General features: G+C 33.5%; 1 protein-coding gene across 1 annotated transcript in view; it reads left to right on the top strand.

Annotated features, from left to right (window-relative positions):
- pnoca (prepronociceptin a) overlaps window positions 1-20,247 on the top strand; it is a 60,163-nt gene extending 39,916 nt beyond the window's left edge. The window contains exon 3 of the mRNA XM_061963464.1: window positions 18,752-20,247. Within this exon, the coding sequence (XP_061819448.1) occupies window positions 18,752-19,267 (516 nt within the window). The 3' untranslated portion in view covers window positions 19,268-20,247. The remainder of the gene's footprint in view (window positions 1-18,751) is intronic.
- Window positions 20,248-25,663: the final 5,416 nt, after the last annotated feature.

The raw sequence follows: 25,663 nt of genomic DNA on the forward strand, positions 1-25,663 counted from the left end.
CTTGTATTTGTTACCTTCTTGAGACATCCGAATAATGCCTCCCTCTTTAGGACCAGCCTTTCTAGATATATAAAGATGTGTATTTACAACATTATTAATATATACATACTATAAAATAGCTTGTTGTGAAAAATGTGTTGTAATTTCACAAGAAAAAGGTCACTTTTTCACAAGAAAAACTTGGAATTTTGGCAGTATTATAATAAAAGTTGTAATTTTACTCAACGCAAGCCAAAATTTTACAAGAAAAATTGAATTTGTGCAATATTATGATAAAAGTTGGAATTGTACTCAATAACAGTCGCAATTTTACAAGAAAAGCTTCAAATTTGGGCAATTTTATGAAAAGAGTCGTAATTTATACTCGACCAAAGTCACAATTTTACAAGAAAACGTAAAAAAATGTTGGCAATATTATAATAATGATTTTTAATTTTACTCGGCAAAATGATGACAAAAGTCATAAGTTTACTCAAAGTATGTCGCTATTTTACAATAACAACAAAAAAATTGGCAATATTTTGATAAAAGTCAGAATTTTACGAGACAAGTGTCACCATTTTGCATTAAAAAGTAATAATTTTACATTAAAAAAAAAATAATTTTACTAAAAAATATTGCAATATTACAGAAACAGAAAGAATATGAGAAATTGTTCCCAATTTTATAAGAAAAAACTCGACACATTGAGAGGAAAAGAATGTTTTTAGTTTATTTTCTATTTTTTTTTTTTGTAATTATTTACTTCAAGTTATTACAGTATGTCTCTATATACATATGGAAGGTACTTTTCCTTGTTGATGTCTCAAGAATGGTAGAAATACAAGAAAACACACACACATTCTTGTATTTCTCCTTCTTGAGACAAAAGAGAAAAAAGCCTCCCTCTTTAGGACCACCCTTTCTAGATATATAAAGATGTGTACTTACAACATTAATAATATATACAAACCATGCAAAAATAAAATAGCTTGTTGTGAAAAATTTGTTGGAATTTCACAAGAAAAACGGTCACAATTTCACAAGAAAAACTTATAATAAAAGTCGTCATTTTACTCAATGCAAGTCAAAATTATACAAGAAAAACTTAACTTTTGTGCAATAATATGATAAAAGTTGGAATTGTACTCAATAACAGTCGCAATTTTACAAGAAAAGCTTCAAATTTGGGCAATTTTATGAAAAGAGTCGTAATTTATACTCGACAAAAGTCACAATTTTACAAGAAAACGTAAAAAAATGTTGGCAATATTTTAATAATGATCGGAATTTTACTCGGCAAAATGATGACAAAAGTCATAAGTTTACTCAAAATATGTCACTATTTTACAAGAACAACACAATTGGCAATATTGTGATAAAAATGTCACCATTTTGCATTAAAAAGTAATAATTTTACATTAAAAAAAGTAATAATTTTACGAGAAAACATTGCAATATTACAGAAACAGAAATAATATGAGAAATTGTTCCCAATTTTATAAGAAAAAAGTCGACACATTGAGAAAAAAAGACTGATTTTAGTTCATTTGTATTTTTTTTTGAATTTTTTTGTTTGTAATTATTTACTTCAAGTTATTACAGTATGTCTCTATATACATATGGAAGGTACTTTTCCTTGTTGATGTCTCAAGAATGGTAGAAATACAAGAAAACACACACACACACACACACACACACACACACACACACACACACATGCTTGTATTTTTCCTTCTTGAGACAAAAGAGAAAAAAGCCTCCCTCTTTAGGACCACCCTTTCTAGATATATAAAGATGTGTACTTACAACATTAATAATGTATACAAACCATGCAAAAAGGATAGGGCGAGGGTCACCACTTTGTCAACAAATGCGTGAGCAAATTGTCCAACAGTTTAAGAACAACATTTCTCAACCAGCTATTGCAAGGAATTTAGGGATTTCACCATCTACGGTCCGTAATATCATCAAAAGGTTCAGAGAATCTGGAGAAATCACTGAATGTAAGCCATGATATTACGGACCTTGGATCCCTCAGGCGGTACTACATCGAAAAACGACATCAGTGTGTAAAGGATATCACCACATGGGCTCAGGAACACTTCAGCAAACCACTGTCAGTCACTACACTACACAAGAAAAAAGGTCCCAATTTCACAAGAAAAACTTATAATAAAAGTCGTCATTTTACTCAACGCAAGTCAAAATTATACAATAAAAACTTAACTTTTGTGCAATAATATGATAAAAGTTGGAATTGTACTCAATAACAGTCGCAATTTTACAAGAAAAGCTTAAAATGTTGGCAATTTAATGAAAAGAGTCAACATTTTACTCGACCAAAGTCACAATTTTACAAGAAAACTTAAAAAATGTTGGCAATATTATAATAATGATCGGAATTTTACTCGGCAAAATGATGACAAAAGTCATAAGTTTACTCAAAATATGTCGCTATTTTACAATAACAACAAAAAAATTGGCAATATTTTGATAAAAGTCAGAATTTTACGAGACAAATGTCACCATTTTGCATTAAAAAGTAATAATTTTACATAAAAAAATAAAAAAATTTACTAAAAAATATTGCAATATTACAGAAACAGAAATAATATGAGAAATTGTTCCCAATTTTATAAGAAAAAAGTCAACACATTGAGAGAAAAAGACTGTTTTTAGTTTCTTCTCTATTTATCTTTTAATTTTTTTGTTTGTAATTATTTACTTCAAGTTATTACAGTATGTCTCTATATACATATGGAAGGTAATTTTCCTTGTTGATGTCTCAAGAATGGTAGAAATACAAGAAAACACACACACACACACACACACACACACACACACATTCTTGTATTTCTCCTTCTTGAGACAAAAGAGAAAAAAAGACTCCCTCTTTAGGACCACCCTTTCTAGATATATAAAGATGTGTATTTACAACATTAATAATATATACAAACCATGCAAAAATAAAATAGCTTTTTGTGAAAAATTTGTTGGAATTTCACAAGAAAAAAGGTCACAATTTCACAAGAAAAACATATAATAAAAGTCGTCATTTTACTCAACGCAAGTCAAAATTATACAAGAAAAACTAAACTTTTGTGCAATAATATGATAAAAGTTGGAATTGTACTCAATAACAGTCGCAATTTTACAAGAAAAGCTTAAAATGTTGGCAATTTAATGAAAAGAGTCAACATTTTACTCGACCAAAGTCACAATTTTACAAGAAAACTTAAAAAATGTTGGCAATATTACAATAATGATCGGCAAAATGATGACAAAAGTCATACGTTTACTCAAAATATGTCGCTATTTTACAAGAACAACAAAAAAGTTGGCAATATTTTGATAAAAGTCAGAATTTTACGAGACAAATGTCACCATTTTGCACTAAAAAGTAATAATTTTACATTAAAAATAAAATAATTTTACTAAAAAATATTGCAACATTACAGAAACAGAAAGAATATGAGAAATTGTTCCCAATTTTATAAGAACAAAGTCAACACATTGAGAGAAAAAGACTGATTTTAGTTAATTTGCATTTTTTTTTTGAATTTTTTGGTTTGTAGTTATTTACTTCAAGTTATTACAGTATGTTTCTATATACATATGGAAGGTAAGTTTCCTTGTTGATGTCTCAAGAATGGTAGAAATACAAGAAAACACACACACACACACACACACACACACACACACACACACACACACACACACACACACATGCTTGTATTTCTCCTTCTTGAGACAAAAGAGAAAAAAGCCTCCCTCTTTAGGACCACCCTTTCTAGATATATAAAGATGTGTACTTACAACATTAATAATATATACAAACCATGCAAAAATAAAATAGCTTGTTGTGAAAAATTTGTTGGAATTTCACAAGAAAAAAGGTCACAATTTCACAAGAAAAACTTATAATTAAAGTCGTCATTTTACTCAACGCAAGTCAAAATTATACAAGAAAAACTTAACTTTTGTGCAATAATATGATAAAAGTTGGAATTGTACTCAATAACAGTCGCAATTTTACAAGAAAAGCTTCAAATTTGGGCAATTTTATGAAAAGAGTCGTAATTTATACTCTACAAAAGTCACAATTTTACAAGAAAACGTAAAAAAATGTTGGCAATATTATAATAATGATCGGAATTTTACTCGGCAAAGTGATGACAAAAGTCATAATTTTACTCAAAATATGTCACTATTTTACAAGAACAACAAAATTGGCAATATTGTGATAAAAATGTCACCATTTTGCATTAAAAAGTAATAATTTTACATTAAAAAAAGTAATAATTTTACGAGAAAACATTGCAATATTACAGAAACAGAAAGAATATGAGAAAGTGTTCCCAATTTTATAAGAAAAAAGTCGACACATTGAGAGAAAAAGACTGTTAATTTGTATTTTTTTTTTGTTTGTAATTATTTACTTCAAGTTATTACAGTATGTCTCTATATACATATGGAAGGTAATTTTCCTTGTTGATGTCTCAAGAATGGTAGAAATACAAGAAAACACACACACACACACACACACACACACACACACACACACACACACACACACACACACACACACACACACACACACACACACGCACACATGCTTGTATTTCTCCTTCTTGAGACAAAAGAGAAAAAAGCCTCCCTCTTTAGGACCACCCTTTCTAGATATATAAAGATGTGTACTTACAACATTAATAATATATACAAACCATGCAAAAATAAAATAGCTTGTTGTGAAAAATTTGTTGGAATTTCACAAGAAAAAAGGTCACAATTTCACAAGAAAAACTTATAATAAAAGTCGTCATTTTACTCAATGCAAGTCTAAATTATACAAGAAAAACTTAACTTTTGTGCAATATTATGATAAAAGTTGGAATTGTACTCAATAACAGTCGCAATTTTACAAGAAAAGCTTCAAATTTGGGCAATTTTATGAAAAGAGTCGTAATTTATAGTCGAGAAAAGTCACAATTTTACAAGAAAACGTAAAAAAATGTTGGCAATATTATAATAATGATCGGAATTTTACTCGGCAAAATGATGACAAAAGTCATAAGTTTACTCAAAATATGTCGCTATTTTACAATAACAACAAAAAAATTAGCAATATTTTGATAAAAGGCTGAATTTTACAAGACAAATGTCACCATTTTGCATTAAAAAGTAATAATTTTACATTAAAAAAAAATAATTTTACTAAAAAATATTGCAATATTACAGAAACAGAAAGAATATGAGAAATTGTTCCCAATTTTATAAGAAAAAAGTCGACACATTGAGAGAAAAAGACTGTTTTTAGTTTCTTTTCTATTTTTTTTTGAATTTTTTTGTTTGTAATTTTTTACTTCAAGTTATTACAGTATGTCTCTATATACATATGGAAGGTACTTTTCCTTGTTGATGTCTCAAGAATGGTAGAAATACAAGAAAACACACACACACATTCTTGTATTTTTCCTTCTTGAGACAAAAGAGAAAAAAAGCCTCCCTCTTTAGGACCACCCTTTCTAGATATATAAAGATGTGTACTTACAACATTAATAATATATACAAACCATGCAAAAATAAAATAGCTTGTTGTGAAAAATTTGTTGGAATTTCACAAGAAAAAAGGTCACAATTTCACAAGAAAAACTTATAATGAAAGTCGTCATTTTACTCAACGCAAGTCAAAATTATACAAGAAAAACTTAACTTTTGTGCAATAATATGATAAAAGTTGGAATTGTACTCAATAACAGTCGCAATTTTACAAGAAAAGCTTAAAATGTTGGCAATTTAATGAAAAGAGTCAACATTTTACTCGACCAAAGTCACAATTTTACAAGAAAACTTAAAAAATGTTGGCAATATTATAATAATGATCGGAATTTTACTCGGCAAAATGATGACAAAAGTCATAAGTTTACTCAAAATATGTCGCTATTTTACAATAACAACAAAAAAATTGGCAATATTTTGATAAAAGTCAGAATTTTACGAGACAAATGTCACCATTTTGCATTAAAAAGTAAAAATTTTACATTAAAAAAATAAAAAAATTTACTAAAAAATATTGCAATATTACAGAAACAGAAAGAATATGAGAAATTGTTCCCAATTTTATAAGAAAAAAGTCGACACATTGAGAGAAAAAGACTGATTTTAGTTCATTTGTATTTTTATTTTTATTTTTTTGTTTGTAATTATTTACTTCAAGTTATTACAGTATGTCTCTATATACATATGGAAGGTACTTTTCCTTGTTGATGTCTCCAGAATGGTAGAAATACAAGAAAACACACACACACACACACATACACACATGCTTGTATTTCTCCTTCTTGAGACAAAAGAGAAAAATGCCTCCCTCTTTAGGACCACCCTTTCTAGATATATAAAGATGTGTACTTACAACATTAATAATATATACAAACCATGCAAAAATAAAATAGCTTGTCGTGAAAAATTTGTTGGAATTTCACAAGAAAAAAGGTCACAATTTCACAAGAAAAACTTATATTAAAAGTCGTCATTTTACTCAACGCAAGTCAAAATTATACAAGAAAAACGTAACTTTTGTGCAATAATATGATAAAAGTTGGAATTGTACTCAATAACAGTCGCAATTTTACAAGAAAAGCTTCAAATTTGGGCAATTTTGTGAAAAGAGTCGTAATTTATACTCGACAAAAGTCACAATTTTACAAGAAAACGTAAAAAAATGTTGGCAATTTTATAATAATGATCGGAATTTTACTCGGCAAAATGATGACAAAAGTCATGATTTTACTCAAAATATGTCACTATTTTACAAGAACAACAAAATTGGCAATATTGTGATAAAAATGTCACCATTTTGCATTAAAAAGTAATAATTTTACATTTTAAAAAAAGTAATAATTTTACGAGAAAACATTGCAATATTACAGAAACAGAAATAATATGAGAAATTGTTCCCAATTTTATAAGAAAAAAGTCGACACATTGAGAGAAAAAGACTGTTAATTTGTATTTTTGTATTTATTTATTTTTTGTAATTATTTACTTCAAGTTATTACAGTATGTCTCTATATACATATGGAAGGTAATTTTCCTTGTTGATGTCTCAAGAATGTTAGAAATACAAGAAAACACACACACACACACACACACACACACACACACACATACACACACGCTTGTATTCCTCCTTCTTGAGACAAAAGAGAAAAAAGCCTCCCTCTTTAGGACCACCCTTTCTAGATATATAAAGATGTGTACTTACAACATTAATAATATATACAAACCATGCAAAAATAAAATAGCTTGTGAAAAATTTGTTGGAATTTCACAAGAAAAAAGGTCACAATTTCACAAGAAAAACTTATAATAAAAGTCGTCATTTTACTCAACGCAAGTCAAAATTATACAAGAAAAACTTAACTTTTGTGCAATAATATGATAAAAGTTGGAATTGTACTCAATAACAGTCGCAATTTTACAAGAAAAGCTTCAAATTTGGGCAATTTTATGAAAAGAGTCGTAATTTATACTCTACAAAAGTCACAATTTTACAAGAAAACGTAAAAAAATGTTGGCAATATTATAATAATGATCGGAATTTTACTCGGCAAAGTGATGACAAAAGTCATAATTTTACTCAAAATATGTCACTATTTTACAAGAACAACAAAATTGGCAATATTGTGATAAAAATGTCACCATTTTGCATTAAAAAGTAATAATTTTACATTAAAAAAAGTAATAATTTTACGAGAAAACATTGCAATATTACAGAAACAGAAAGAATATGAGAAAGTGTTCCCAATTTTATAAGAAAAAAGTCGACACATTGAGAGAAAAAGACTGTTAATTTGTATTTTTTTTTTGTTTGTAATTATTTACTTCAAGTTATTACAGTATGTCTCTATATACATATGGAAGGTAATTTTCCTTGTTGATGTCTCAAGAATGGTAGAAATACAAGAAAACACACACACACACACACACACACACACACACACACACACACACACACACACACACACACACACACACACACACACACACACACACACACACGCACACATGCTTGTATTTCTCCTTCTTGAGACAAAAGAGAAAAAAGCCTCCCTCTTTAGGACCACCCTTTCTAGATATATAAAGATGTGTACTTACAACATTAATAATATATACAAACCATGCAAAAATAAAATAGCTTGTTGTGAAAAATTTGTTGGAATTTCACAAGAAAAAAGGTCACAATTTCACAAGAAAAACTTATAATAAAAGTCGTCATTTTACTCAATGCAAGTCTAAATTATACAAGAAAAACTTAACTTTTGTGCAATATTATGATAAAAGTTGGAATTGTACTCAATAACAGTCGCAATTTTACAAGAAAAGCTTCAAATTTGGGCAATTTTATGAAAAGAGTCGTAATTTATAGTCGAGAAAAGTCACAATTTTACAAGAAAACGTAAAAAAATGTTGGCAATATTATAATAATGATCGGAATTTTACTCGGCAAAATGATGACAAAAGTCATAAGTTTACTCAAAATATGTCGCTATTTTACAATAACAACAAAAAAATTAGCAATATTTTGATAAAAGGCTGAATTTTACAAGACAAATGTCACCATTTTGCATTAAAAAGTAATAATTTTACATTAAAAAAAAAATAATTTTACTAAAAAATATTGCAATATTACAGAAACAGAAAGAATATGAGAAATTGTTCCCAATTTTATAAGAAAAAAGTCGACACATTGAGAGAAAAAGACTGTTTTTAGTTTCTTTTCTATTTTTTTTTGAATTTTTTTGTTTGTAATTTTTTACTTCAAGTTATTACAGTATGTCTCTATATACATATGGAAGGTACTTTTCCTTGTTGATGTCTCAAGAATGGTAGAAATACAAGAAAACACACACACACATTCTTGTATTTTTCCTTCTTGAGACAAAAGAGAAAAAAAGCCTCCCTCTTTAGGACCACCCTTTCTAGATATATAAAGATGTGTACTTACAACATTAATAATATATACAAACCATGCAAAAATAAAATAGCTTGTTGTGAAAAATTTGTTGGAATTTCACAAGAAAAAAGGTCACAATTTCACAAGAAAAACTTATAATGAAAGTCGTCATTTTACTCAACGCAAGTCAAAATTATACAAGAAAAACTTAACTTTTGTGCAATAATATGATAAAAGTTGGAATTGTACTCAATAACAGTCGCAATTTTACAAGAAAAGCTTAAAATGTTGGCAATTTAATGAAAAGAGTCAACATTTTACTCGACCAAAGTCACAATTTTACAAGAAAACTTAAAAAATGTTGGCAATATTATAATAATGATCGGAATTTTACTCGGCAAAATGATGACAAAAGTCATAAGTTTACTCAAAATATGTCGCTATTTTACAATAACAACAAAAAAATTGGCAATATTTTGATAAAAGTCAGAATTTTACGAGACAAATGTCACCATTTTGCATTAAAAAGTAAAAATTTTACATTAAAAAAATAAAAAAATTTACTAAAAAATATTGCAATATTACAGAAACAGAAAGAATATGAGAAATTGTTCCCAATTTTATAAGAAAAAAGTCGACACATTGAGAGAAAAAGACTGATTTTAGTTCATTTGTATTTTTATTTTTATTTTTTTGTTTGTAATTATTTACTTCAAGTTATTACAGTATGTCTCTATATACATATGGAAGGTACTTTTCCTTGTTGATGTCTCCAGAATGGTAGAAATACAAGAAAACACACACACACACACACATACACACATGCTTGTATTTCTCCTTCTTGAGACAAAAGAGAAAAATGCCTCCCTCTTTAGGACCACCCTTTCTAGATATATAAAGATGTGTACTTACAACATTAATAATATATACAAACCATGCAAAAATAAAATAGCTTGTCGTGAAAAATTTGTTGGAATTTCACAAGAAAAAAGGTCACAATTTCACAAGAAAAACTTACCGGTATATTAAAAGTCGTCATTTTACTCAACGCAAGTCAAAATTATACAAGAAAAACGTAACTTTTGTGCAATAATATGATAAAAGTTGGAATTGTACTCAATAACAGTCGCAGTTTTACAAGAAAAGCTTCAAATTTGGGCAATTTTGTGAAAAGAGTCGTAATTTATACTCGACAAAAGTCACAATTTTACAAGAAAACGTAAAAAAATGTTGGCAATTTTATAATAATGATCGGAATTTTACTCGGCAAAATGATGACAAAAGTCATGATTTTACTCAAAATATGTCACTATTTTACAAGAACAACAAAATTGGCAATATTGTGATAAAAATGTCACCATTTTGCATTAAAAAGTAATAATTTTACATTTAAAAAAAAGTAATAATTTTACGAGAAAACATTGCAATATTACAGAAACAGAAATAATATGAGAAATTGTTCCCAATTTTATAAGAAAAAAGTCGACACATTGAGAGAAAAAGACTGTTAATTTGTATTTTTGTATTTATTTATTTTTTGTAATTATTTACTTCAAGTTATTACAGTATGTCTCTATATACATATGGAAGGTAATTTTCCTTGTTGATGTCTCAAGAATGTTAGAAATACAAGAAAACACACACACACACACACACACACACACACACACACACACACGCTTGTATTCCTCCTTCTTGAGACAAAAGAGAAAAAAGCCTCCCTCTTTAGGACCACCCTTTCTAGATATATAAAGATGTGTACTTACAACATTAATAATATATACAAACCATGCAAAAAAAAAATAGCTTGTGAAAAATTTGTTGGAATTTCACAAGAAAAAAGGTCACAATTTCACAAGAAAAACTTATAATAAAAGTCGTCATTTTACTCAACGCAAGTCAAAATTATACAAGAAAAACTTAACTTTTGTGCAATAATATGATAAAAGTTGGAATTGTACTCAATAACAGTCGCAATTTTACAAGAAAAGCTTCAAATTTGGGCAATTTTATGAAAAGAGTCGTAATTTATACTCTACAAAAGTCACAATTTTACAAGAAAACGTAAAAAAATGTTGGCAATATTATAATAATGATCGGAATTTTACTCGGCAAAGTGATGACAAAAGTCATAATTTTACTCAAAATATGTCACTATTTTACAAGAACAACAAAATTGGCAATATTGTGATAAAAATGTCACCATTTTGCATTAAAAAGTAATAATTTTACATTTAAAAAAAAGTAATAATTTTACGAGAAAACATTGCAATATTACAGAAACAGAAATAATATGAGAAATTGTTCCCAATTTTATAAGAAAAAAGTCGACACATTGAGAGAAAAAGACTGTTAATTTGTATTTTTGTATTTATTTATTTTTTGTAATTATTTACTTCAAGTTATTACAGTATGTCTCTATATACATATGGAAGGTAATTTTCCTTGTTGATGTCTCAAGAATGTTAGAAATACAAGAAAACACACACACACACACACACACACACACACACACACACACACGCTTGTATTCCTCCTTCTTGAGACAAAAGAGAAAAAAGCCTCCCTCTTTAGGACCACTCTTTCTAGATATATAAAGATGTGTACTTACAACATTAATAATATATACAAACCATGCAAAAATAAAATAGCTTGTGAAAAATTTGTTGGAATTTCACAAGAAAAAAGGTCACAATTTCACAAGAAAAACTTATATTAAAAGTCGTCATTTTACTCAACGCAAGTCAAAATTATACAAGAAAAACTTAACTTTTGTGCAATAATATGATAAAAGTTGGAATTGTACTCAATAACAGTCGCAATTTTACAAGAAAAGCTTCAAATTTGGGCAATTTTATGAAAAGAGTCGTAATTTATACTCTACAAAAGTCACAATTTTACAAGAAAACGTAAAAAAATGTTGGCAATATTATAATAATGATCGGAATTTTACTCGGCAAAGTGATGACAAAAGTCATAATTTTACTCAAAATATGTCACTATTTTACAAGAACAACAAAATTGGCAATATTGTGATAAAAATGTCACCATTTTGCATTAAAAAGTAATAATTTTACATTTAAAAAAAAGTAATAATTTTACGAGAAAACATTGCAATATTACAGAAACAGAAATAATATGAGAAATTGTTCCCAATTTTATAAGAAAAAAGTCGACACATTGAGAGAAAAAGACTGTTAATTTGTATTTTTGTATTTATTTATTTTTTGTAATTATTTACTTCAAGTTATTACAGTATGTCTCTATATACATATGGAAGGTAATTTTCCTTGTTGATGTCTCAAGAATGTTAGAAATACAAGAAAACACACACACACACACACACACACACACACACACACACACACACACACACACACGCTTGTATTCCTCCTTCTTGAGACAAAAGAGAAAAAAGCCTCCCTCTTTAGGACCACCCTTTCTAGATATATAAAGATGTGTACTTACAACATTAATAATATATACAAACCATGCAAAAATAAAATAGCTTGTGAAAAATTTGTTGGAATTTCACAAGAAAAAAGGTCACAATTTCACAAGAAAAACTTATATTAAAAGTCGTCATTTTACTCAACGCAAGTCAAAATTATACAAGAAAAACGTAACTTTTGTGCAATAATATGATAAAAGTTGGAATTGTACTCAATAACAGTCGCAATTTTACAAGAAAAGCTTCAAATTTGGGCAATTTTGTGAAAAGAGTCGTAATTTATACTCGACAAAAGTCACAATTTTACAAGAAAACGTAAAAAAATGTTGGCAATTTTATAATAATGATCGGAATTTTACTCGGCAAAATGATGACAAAAGTCATGATTTTACTCAAAATATGTCACTATTTTACAAGAACAACAAAATTGGCAATATTGTGATAAAAATGTCACCATTTTGCATTAAAAAGTAATAATTTTACATTTAAAAAAAAGTAATAATTTTACGAGAAAACATTGCAATATTACAGAAACAGAAATAATATGAGAAATTGTTCCCAATTTTATAAGAAAAAAGTCGACACATTGAGAGAAAAAGACTGTTAATTTGTATTTTTGTATTTATTTATTTTTTGTAATTATTTACTTCAAGTTATTACAGTATGTCTCTATATACATATGGAAGGTAATTTTCCTTGTTGATGTCTCAAGAATGTTAGAAATACAAGAAAACACACACACACACACACACACACACACACACACGCTTGTATTCCTCCTTCTTGAGACAAAAGAGAAAAAAGCCTCCCTCTTTAGGACCACCCTTTCTAGATATATAAAGATGTGTACTTACAACATTAATAATATATACAAACCATGCAAAAATAAAATAGCTTGTGAAAAATTTGTTGGAATTTCACAAGAAAAAAGGTCACAATTTCACAAGAAAAACTTATAATAAAAGTCGTCATTTTACTCAACGCAAGTCAAAATTATACAAGAAAAACTTAACTTTTGTGCAATAATATGATAAAAGTTGGAATTGTACTCAATAACAGTCGCAATTTTACAAGAAAAGCTTCAAATTTGGGCAATTTTATGAAAAGAGTCGTAATTTATACTCTACAAAAGTCACAATTTTACAAGAAAACGTAAAAAAATGTTGGCAATATTATAATAATGATCGGAATTTTACTCGGCAAAGTGATGACAAAAGTCATAATTTTACTCAAAATATGTCACTATTTTACAAGAACAACAAAATTGGCAATATTGTGATAAAAATGTCACCATTTTGCATTAAAAAGTAATAATTTTACATTTAAAAAAAAGTAATAATTTTATGAGAAAACATTGCAATATTACAGAAACAGAAATAATATGAGAAATTGTTCCCAATTTTATAAGAAAAAAGTCGACACATTGAGAGAAAAAGACTGTTAATTTGTATTTTTGTATTTATTTATTTTTTGTAATTATTTACTTCAAGTTATTACAGTATGTCTCTATATACATATGGAAGGTAATTTTCCTTGTTGATGTCTCAAGAATGTTAGAAATACAAGAAAACACACACACACACACACACACACACACACACACACACACACGCTTGTATTCCTCCTTCTTGAGACAAAAGAGAAAAAAGCCTCCCTCTTTAGGACCACCCTTTCTAGATATATAAAGATGTGTACTTACAACATTAATAATATATACAAACCATGCAAAAATAAAATAGCTTGTGAAAAATTTGTTGGAATTTCACAAGAAAAAAGGTCACAATTTCACAAGAAAAACTTATAATAAAAGTCGTCATTTTACTCAACGCAAGTCAAAATTATACAAGAAAAACTTAACTTTTGTGCAATAATATGATAAAAGTTGGAATTGTACTCAATAACAGTCGCAATTTTACAAGAAAAGCTTCAAATTTGGGCAATTTTATGAAAAGAGTCGTAATTTATACTCGACAAAAGTCACAATTTTACAAGAAAACGTAAAAAAATGTTGGCAATATTATAATAATGATCGGAATTTTACTCGGCAAAATGATGACAAAAGTCATGATTTTACTCAAAATATGTCACTATTTTACAAGAACAACAAAATTGGCAATATTGTGATAAAAATGTCACCATTTTGCATTAAAAAGTAATAATTTTACATTTAAAAAAAGTAATAATTTTCACGAGAAAACATTGCAATATTACAGAAACAGAAATAATATGAGAAATTGTTCCCAATTTTATAAGAAAAAAGTCGACACATTGAGAAAAAAAGACTGCTTTTAGTTCATTTGTATTTTTTTTTTAAATTTTTGTTTGTAATTGGATTTTAATCTTCATTATTTACTTCAAGTTATTACAATATGTCTCTATATACATATTTATTTTTTTAATTAGTTTCGGCCAAAGGGGGTGCATTTCAATTTCTTACACACACTTGTTATTTCATATGTTGACCAGAGGGAGAGCACTGTCAATTTGAAAAATCCCTCCTTTTTGGGACCACACAAATGTTGTTAGATTTCACCACCAGGGGTGCAAATGAGACATTCTCTATTAGATGCAATGTTATTGGGACCATGATTTATGTCATCACTTGTTCACACCTCCTCATATGGAAGACACTTTTCCTTGTTGATGTCTCAAGAAGGGTAGAAATACAAGAACACACACACACACACACACACACACACACACACACACACACACACACACACACACACACACACACACAAAATGCTCTGAATGTCCACTGCAGTGGACGCTTGTTTGCGTTAGAATGAGGTGAAGGGGCCGTTTAAAAAGTGGGGGGAAAAAAAAAAAAAAAAATAAATTAAAAAAGTAAAGACAAGGGCTTTTCTTGATGAAAATTAATTTTCATTTGTTGATAAGAGGGAACCCTCCCTTCCCTCGTCTTCTCTGTGACTCAACAAATTAGCCTTTTTGGCATTTAGGTTTTAATTTGTCGTGACTAGTTGATTCGGGAGGCAAATGCACGGAAAGACGTATGACGTCATGAAGGAGGGGGTGGGCGGGGGGGGGGGGGGGGGGGGGGGTGAAAAAAAGCGACATAATCATCTACTGTGTTTTATCTGAGTCAAATACTTCATTGAATATATTTCATTTACTACAATAGCTGGACATTTTATTTAGGCACATTTGTTTAAAGGTTCTAAATTTTGATATTCTTTTACAAAACCCAAAACCAGAGAAGTCGTGGAAATGGTAAATAAAAACAGAATACAATGATTTGCAAATCCTTTTCAACTTATATTCAATTGAATAGACTGCAAAGACAAGATATTTAACGTTCAAACTGAGAAACTTTTGTTATTTTTTGCAAATATTCGCTCATTTGGAATTTGATGCCTGCGTCATGTTTAAAAAAAGCTGGCACAAGTGGCAAAAAAGACTGAGAAAGCTCATCAAACATTTATTTGGAACATCCCACAGGTGAACGGGCTAATTGGGAACAGGTGGGTGCCATGATTGGGTATAAAAGCAGCTTCCATGAAATGCTCAGTCATTCACAAACAAGGACGGGGCGAGGGTCACCACTTTGTCAACAAACGCGTGAGCAAATTGTCCAACAGTTTAAGAACAACATTTCTCAACCAGCTATTGCAAGGAATTTTAGGGATTTCACCATCTACGGTCCGTAATATCATCAAAAGGTTCAGAGAATCTGGAGAAATCACTGAACGTAAGCCATGATATTACGGACCTTGGATCCCTCAGGCGGTACTACATCGGAAAACGACATCAGTGTGTAAAGGATATCACCACATGGGCTCAGGAACACTTCAGCAAACCACTGTCAGTCTCTACAGTTGGTCCCTGCATCTGTAAGTGCAAGTTAAAACTATACTATGCAAAGCGAAAGCCATTTATCAACAACACCCAGAGCCCGAGCTCATCCAAGATGGACTGATGCAAAGGGGAAAAGTGTTCTGTGGTCCGATGAGTCCACATTTCAAGTTGTTTTTGGAAACTGTGGACGTTGTGTCCTCCGGAACAAAGAGGGGCAAACAAACAGCCGGACTGTTATAGGCGCAAAGTGTAAAAGCCAGCATGTGTGATGGTATGGGGGTGTATTAGTGCCCAAGACATGGGTAACTTACACATCTGTGAAGGCGCCATTAATGCTGAAAGGTACATACAGGTTTCGGAGCAACATATGTTGCCATCCACGCAACGTTATCGTGGACGCCCCTGCTTATTTCAGCAGGACAATGCCAAGCCACGTGTTACAAGAGCGTGGCTTCATAGTAAAAGAGTGCGGGTACTAGACTGGCCTGCCTGTAGTCCAGACCTGTCTCCCATTGAAAATGTGCGGCACATTATGAAGCCTAAAATACCACAACGGAGACCCCCGGACTGTTGAACAACTTAAGCTGTACATCAAGCAAGAATGGGAAAGAATTCCACCTGAGAAGCTTAAAAAAATGTGTCTCCTCAGTTCCCAAACGTTTACTGAGTGTTGTTAAAAGGAAAGGCCATGTAACACAGTGGTGAACATGCCCTTTCCCAACTACTTTCGCACGTGTTGCAGCCATGAAATTCTAAGTTAATGATTATTTGCAAAAAAAAGAAGTTTACCAGTTGGAACATTAAATATCTTTTCTTTGCAGTCTCTTTGTTAGAATAATTGTTTGTAAGTTATCACAAAAAACGTTGTATTACATTGTGTTCCTGACAAGAAGACAAAAGGACGGGCGGCTGTTTTTGAAACGTACCAAGAAGAATGCTCGTAAAACTCCACTGGGACTTCAAAGCGGACAGATGGCAGGATCTGCCCAACTTCCAGAGGAACTCTTTTTGAAGTATTTTATACCACATATGCGGTATAAATGCGGTATTTTATACCACATATGCGGTCCTCTCCAAGGTTTCTCATAGTCATTCACATCGACGTCCCACTGGGGTGAGTTTTTCCTTGCCCTTATGTGGGCTTTGTACCGAGGATGTCGTTGTGGCTTGTGCAGCCCTTTGAGACACTTGTGATTTAGGGCTATATAAATAAACATTGATTGATTGATTGATTGATTTTACGAACCCTTTTTGAACTATTTTGTGGAACTCTCTTTGAACTATTTTATGGAACTCTTTTTGAACTGTTTTACGACCTCTTCTTTTGAACTGTTCGGTAACCAAAGGCAACGCTGTTTACGACCCACTTCCCTTTGGAAGCGGCTGTGGTCAGGTGGGGGGGGGGGGGAGAAAGTCAAATAAAGAAGGAGGAGTGCAATCTTTTGGCAGAGCGTGGTGCAAGACTGTACAGAGAGTACAGTGGCCGCGTCTCTCCTCAAAATTGAGTCCAAATGTAATTCTGTCTCTGTTTGATTCTTTGCCTCTTGTCTTGTTTAATAGATGTCATCAGTGTTTGAACCTGACACTATTCAATTGAATATAAGTTGAAAAGGATCAAATCATTGTATTTTGTTTTTATTTACCATTTACACAACGTGACAACTTCACTGGTTTTGGGTTTTGTATAACTAGAAATGTGGATAATTGCATTTATATATATATATATATATATATATATAGTTATTTGTGTATATATATAAAACCTGCGAATATATATGTATGCAATTAACCACATTTCTAGTTATTTGTGTGTGTATATATATATATATATATATATATATATATATATAATTTTGTATAATTATATATACATACAAATAACTACAAATGTGGATAATTGCATATATATATATATATATATATATATATATATACATATATAATTTGTATATATATATATATATATATATATATATATATACAAATAACTGCAAATGTGATTACAAGGTATTATTCTAAATACTCTTAGCAATAAATACCAAAGAACAAATTTGGTTGTCAAACAGTAAAAGGACAAAACAATAAAAGAGTGTGTAATTATTTAATTTATTTTTATTATGTAATATTATTACATTTAACTTTATAATCATGCACATATTCAATTTCCGATTGTCGTACAGTATATCAAATAAATACACACACACACACACATATATATATATATGTATGTATATATATATATATATATATATATATATATATATATATATATATATATATATATATATATATATATATATATATATATATATACACACAAATATGCGGATACAATGCAAAAATATATATAATCTATAATGTAATTTTTTGGGGGGGAAAAATACATATATACATACACATATATATATATATATATATATATATATATATATATATATATATATATATATATATATATATATATATATATATATACATATATATATGTATGTATATATGTATTTTTTCCCCCAAAAAAAATTACATTCGATGTCTTTTCTTTTTAGGAGTGTCTCTTTGAGTGTGAAGCCAGCGCCTCCCCAGCGTCATCCTGGGACGTGTGCCAAGACTCCCTGTCGCTTCAATCGTTGCCCAAAAGATCTGAGGAGGAGGTGGAGGCCTTCTTTCCTGCACAGGACGAGGACGAGGAGAACGAGGAGGAGGGCGAAGCTCTGCCTTTGGCCCTGCGGAGGTTCCGTCACGTGACCCGATCGCTCGGCCTGGACGAGAGCGCCGACGACGCTCTCTCCCCGGAGGACGAGAGCGACGACGCCGGCGCCCCGAGCGTCTCCAAGCGGTTCGGCGGCTTCGTGAAGGGCAGGCACGGCTACAGGAGGCTGATGGCGCCGGCCAGGTCGTACCAGAAGAGGTACGGCGGCTTCATCGGCATCCGCAAGTCGGCGCGCAAGTGGAACAACCAGAAACGCTTCAGCGAGTTCCTCAAACAGTACCTGGGCATGAGCGCCCGCTCCACAGAGTACAACAGCGTGTCGGACGAGCTCACCCAACACAACCAAGTCTAGCACGGCGACGGTTTCACTTTCCTCTTCTTTAGCTTAGGCTGCGTTTACGCTGCAGCGCTCTTCTTCTCATTTAGTGCCTGTACTTGATTTATGTAGTACTCACAAGTACTTCTTACTGCATATTATACGTACTGTAGGTTGCTTTGTAAACTCTATTTCCCGCCCACCGCTTTGGCCTATTTTTACACAAAAACACAAAAATCCAAGCAGACCCAAATGCATCGCCACCAACCACGCGGCATCATTCTCTTCTCTTATTGGTAGGTTTTGTGTACAAACTAGACCGACGGTGCATTCCATTTGTACTGGGAAGTCGTAAATTCCGACTTCCCAGTACAAGACTAAATCTAACTTTGAATTTACAAAAATCCAAGCAGACCCAAATGCATCGCCACTAACCACGCGGCATCATTCTCTTCTCTTATTGGTAGGTTTTGTGTACAAACTAGACCGACGGTGCATTCCATTTGTACTGGGAAGTCGTAAATTCCGACTTCCCAGTACAAGACTAAATCTAACTTTGAATTTACAAAAATCCAAGCAGACCCAAATGCATCGCCACTAACCACGCGGCATCATTCTCTTCTCTTATTGGTAGGTTTTGTGTACAAACTAGACCAACGGTGCATTCCATTTGTACTGGGAAGTCGTAAATTCCGACTTCCCAGTACAAGACTAAATCTAACTTTGAATTTACAAAAATCCAAGCAGACCCAAATGCATCGCCACCAACCACGTGGCTTCATTCTCTTCTCTTACTGGTCGCCAGAACGTAAACAGGAAGTTGGTTTTGTGTACAAACTAGACCGACGGTGCGTTCCATTTGTACTGGGAAGTCGGAATTCACGGCTAAATCTAACTTTGAATTTACAAAAATCCAAGCAGACCCAAATGCATCTCCACCAACCACGTGGCATCCTTCTCTTCGCTTATTGGTCGCCGGAACGTAAACAGGAAGTAGGTTTTGTCTACAAACTAGACTGAGGGTGCGTTCCATTTGTACTGGGAAGTCGGAATTTACGTCTTCCCACTACAAGACTAAATCTAACTTAGAATTTACAAAAATCCAAGCAGACCCAAATGAATCGCCTCCGTGGCATCATTCTCTTCTCTTAATGGTCGCCAGAACGTAAACAGGAAGTAGGTTTTGGGTACAAACTAGACCGACAGTGCATTCCATTTGTACTGGGAAGTCAGAAATCACGACTTTCCAATACACGACTAAATCTAACTTGGAATTTACAAAAATCCAAGCAGACGCAAATGCATCGCCACTAACCACGTGGCTTCATTCTCTTCTCTTACTGGTCGCCTAGTGGTTAGAGTGTCCGTCCTGGGATCGGTAGGTTGGGAGTTCAAACCCCGGCCGAGTCATACCAAAGACTAAAAAAATGGGACCCATTACCTCCCTGCTTGGCACTCAGCATCAAGGGTTGGAATTGGGGGTTAAATCACCAAAATGATTCCCGGGCGCGGCCACCGCTGCTGCCCACTGCTCCCCTCACCTCCAGGGGGTGATCAAGGGTGATGGGTCAAATGCAGAGAATAATTTCGCCACACCTAGTGTGTGTGTGACAATCATTGGTACTTTAACTTTAACTTTAAACAGGAAGTTGGTTTTGTGTACAAACTAGACCGACGGTGCGTTCCATTGGTACTGGGAAGTCGGAATTCACGGCTAAATCTAACTTTGAATTTACAAAAATCCAAGCAGACCCAAATGCATCTCCACCAACCACGTGGCATCCTTCTCTTCTCTTATTGGTCGCCGGAACGTAAACAGGAAGTAGGTTTTGTCTACAAACTAGACTGAGGGTGCGTTCCATTTGTACTGGGAAGTCGGAATTTACGTCTTCCCACTACAAGACTAAATCTAACTTAGAATTTACAAAAATCCAAGCAGACCCAAATGCATCGCCACTAACCACGCGGCATCATTCTCTTCTCTTATTGGTAGGTTTTGTGTACAAACTAGACCAACGGTGCATTCCATTTGTACTGGGAAGTCGTAAATTCCGACTTCCCAGTACAAGACTAAATCTAACTTTGAATTTACAAAAATCCAAGCAGACCCAAATGCATCGCCACTAACCACGCGGCATCATTCTCTTCTCTTATTGGTAGGTTTTGTGTACAAACTAGACCAACGGTGCATTCCATTTGTACTGGGAAGTCGTAAATTCCGACTTCCCAGTACAAGACTAAATCTAACTTTGAATTTACAAAAATCCAAGCAGACCCAAATGCATCGCCACCAACCACGTGGCTTCATTCTCTTCTCTTACTGGTCGCCAGAACGTAAACAGGAAGTTGGTTTTGTGTACAAACTAGACCGACGGTGCGTTCCATTGGTACTGGGAAGTCGGAATTCACGGCTAAATCTAACTTTGAATTTACAAAAATCCAAGCAGACCCAAATGCATCTCCACCAACCACGTGGCATCCTTCTCTTCTCTTATTGGTCGCCGGAACGTAAACAGGAAGTAGGTTTTGTCTACAAACTAGACTGAGGGTGCGTTCCATTTGTACTGGGAAGGCAGAAATCACGATTTTCCAATACAAGACTAAATCTAACTTGGAATTTTACAAAAATCCAAGCAGACCCAAATGCATCGCGTCCAACCACGTGGCATCATTCTCTTCTCTTACTGGTCGCCAGAACGTAAACAGTAAGTAGGTTTTGTGTACAAACTAGACCAACGGTGCGTTCCATTTGTACTGGAAAGTCGGAATTCACGACTAAATCTAATTTGGAATTTACAAAAATCCAAGCAGACCCATTGCATCTCCACCAACCACGTGAATAGACTGCAAAGACAAGATATTTAACGTTCAAACTGAGAAACTTTGTTATTTTTTGCAAATATTCGCTCATTTGGAATTTGATGCCTGCGACATGTTTAAAAAAAGCTGGCACAAGTGGCAAAAAAGACTGAGAAGGTTGAGGAATGCTCATCAAACACTTATTTGGAACATCCCACAGGTGAACAGGCTAATTGGGAACAGGTGGGTGCCAAATCTAACTTTGAATTCACAAAAATCCAAGCAGATCTAAATGCATCGCCACCAACTTTATGGCATCATTCTCTTCTCTTATTGGTTGCCGGAACTTAAACAGGAAGTACGTTTTGTCTACAAACTAGACTGATGGTGCGTTCCATTTGTACTGGGAAGTCGGAATTTACGTCTTCCCAGTACAAGACTAAATCTAATTTAGAGTTTACAAAAATCCAAGCAGACCCAAATGCATCGCCTCCATGGCATCATTCTCTTCTCTTATTGGTCGCCAGAACGTAAACAGGAAGTAGGTTTTGTGTACAAACTAGATTGACGGTGCATTCCATTTGTACTGGGAAGTCAGAAATAACGACTTTCCAATACAAGACTATATCTAACTTGGAATTTACAAAAATCCAAGCAGACCCAAATGCATCGCGTCCAACCACGTGGCATCATTCTCTTCTCTTACTGGTCGCCAGAACGTAAACAGGAAGTTGGTTTTGTGTACAAACTAGACCGACGGTGCGTTCCATTTGTACTGGGAAGTCGGAATTCACGGCTAAATCTAATTTTGAATTTACAAAAATCCAAGCAGACCCAAATGCATCTCCACCAACCACGTGGCATCCTTCCCTTCTCTTATTAGTCGCCGGAACGTAAACAGGAAGTAGGTTTTGTCTACAAACTAGACTGAGGGTGCGTTCCATTTGTACTGGGAAGTCGGATTATACGTCCTCCCAGTACAAGACTAAGTCTAATTTAGAATTTACAAAAATCCAAGCAGACCCAAATGCATCGCCTCCGTGGCATCATTCTCTTCTCTTACTGGTCGCCAGAACGTAAACAGGAAGTAGGTTTTGTGTACAAACTAGACTGGCGGTGCGTTCCATTTGTACTGGGAAGTCAGAAATCACGACTTTCCAATACAAGACTAAATCTAACATTGAATTTACAAAAATCCAAGCCGACCCAAATGCATTGCCACAGCCACGTGGCATCATTCTCTTCTCTTATTGGTCGCCGGAACGAAAACAGGAAGTAGGTTTTGTGTACAAACTAGATTGACGGTGCATTCCATTTGTACTGGGAAGTCAGAAATAACGACTTTCCAATACAAGACTAAATCTAACTTGGAATTTTACAAAAATCCAAGCAGACCCAAATGCATCGCGTCCAACCACGTGGCATCATTCTCTTCTCTTACTGGTCGCCAGAACGTAAACAATAAGTAGGTTTTGTGTACAAACTAGACCAACGGTGCGTTCCATTTGTACTGGAAAGTCGAAATTCACGACTAAATCTAATTTGGAATTTACAAAAATCCAAGCAGACCCAAATGCATCTCCACCAACCACGTGAATAGACTACAAAGACAAGATATTTAACGTTCAAACTGAGAAACTTTGTTATTTTTTGCAAATATTCGCTCATTTGGAATTTGATGCCTGCGACATGTTTAAAAAAAGCTGGCACAAGTGGCAAAAAAGACTGAGAAGGTTGAGGAATGCTCATCAAACACTTATTTGGAACATCCCACAGGTGAACAGGCTAATTGGGAACAGGTGGGTGCCAAATCTAACTTTGAATTCACAAAAATCCAAGCAGATCTAAATGCATCGCCACCAACTATATGGCATCATTCTCTTCTCTTATTGGTTGCCGGAACTTAAACAGGAAGTACGTTTTGTCTACAAACTAGACTGATGGTGCGTTCCATTTGTACTGGGAAGTCGGAATATACGTCCTCCCAGTACAAGACTAAGTCCAACTTAGAATTTACAAAAATCCAAGCAGACCCAAATGCATCGCCTCCGTGGCATCGTTCTCTTCTTACTGGTCGCCAGAACGTAAACAGGAAGTAGGTTTTGTGTACAAACTAGACTGACGGTGCCTGCGACATGTTTCAAAAAAGCTGGCACAAGTGGCAAAAAAGACTGAGAAAGTAGAGGAATGCTCATCAAACACTAATTTGGAACATCCCACAGGTGAACAGGCTAATTGGGAACAGGTGGGTGCCATGATTGGGTATAAAAGCAGCTTCCATGAAATGCTCAGTCATTCACAAACAAGGACGGGGTGAGGGTCACCACTTTGTCAACAAATGCGTGAGCAAATTGTCCAACAGTTTAAGAACAACATTTCTCAGCCAGCTATTGCAAGGAATTTAGGGATTTCACCATCTACGGTCCGTAATATCATCAAAAGGTTCAGAGAATTTGGAGAAATCACTGCACGTAAGCCATGATATTACGGACCTTGGATCCCTCAGGCGGTACTACATCGAAAAACGACATCAGTGTGTAAAGGATATCACCACATGGGCTCAGGAACACTTCAGCAAACCACTGTCAGTCACTACAAGCGGACCCAATGCATCTCCACCAACCACGTGGCATCCTTCTGTTCTCGTATTAGTCGCCAGAAAGTAAACAGGAAGTATGTTTTGTGTACTAACTAGACTGATGGTGCATTCCATTTGTACTGGGAAGTCGGAAATCACGACTTTTCAATACAAGACTAAATCTAACTTTGAATTCACAAAAATCCAAGCAGATCCAAATGCATCGCCACCAACCATATGGCATCATTCTCTTCTCTTATTGGTTGCCGGAACTTAAACAGGAAGTACGTTTTGTCTACAAACTAGACTGATGGTGCGTTCCATTTGTACTGGGAAGTCGGAATTTACGTCTTCCCAGTACAAGACTAAATCTAATTTAGAGTTTACAAAAATCCAAGCAGACCCAAATGCATCGCCTCCATGGCATCATTCTCTTCTCTTATTGGTCGCCAGAACGTAAACAAGAAGTAGGTTTTGTGTACAAACTAGACTGACAGTGCGTTCCATTTGTACTGGGAAGTCGGAATTCACGGCGTGTAATTGCGTATAGCTTGTCACATACGGATAAATAAACTTTTACTTCAAGGGGGCTCGAAAAAACTTCTGTCCCCCCCAAAAAATCTAACCGTTAGCCCCTTTAATGTAATGCTTCTCAATTGGTGGGGCGGGCCCCCCGACCTGGAGGGGCGTGAGAGGCAATAACGCATACTTGCCAACCCTCCCGGATTTTCCGGGAGACTCCCGAAATTCAGCGCCTCTCCCGAAAACCTCCCGGGACAAATTTTCTCCCGAAAATCTCCCGAAATTCAGGCGGACTCAGGTCCAATAAAAAAGCGTACCTGCCCAATCACGTTATAACTATAGAATGATGGAGGGCGAGTTCTTGGTTTCTTATGTGGGTTTATTGTTAGGCAGTTTCATTAACGTCCTCCCAGCGCGGCAACAACACACAACAACAGCAGTCACTTTTTTGTATACCGTAAAGCAGTTCGTCTGCCGTAAACAGCAATGTTGTGACACTCTTAACAGGACAATACTGCCATCTAGTGCATTTG

The sequence above is a fragment of the Nerophis lumbriciformis genome, linkage group LG06 (genome assembly GCF_033978685.3).
Source record: "Nerophis lumbriciformis linkage group LG06, RoL_Nlum_v2.1, whole genome shotgun sequence".
In the NCBI taxonomy this organism is placed as follows: Eukaryota; Metazoa; Chordata; class Actinopteri; order Syngnathiformes; family Syngnathidae; genus Nerophis; species Nerophis lumbriciformis.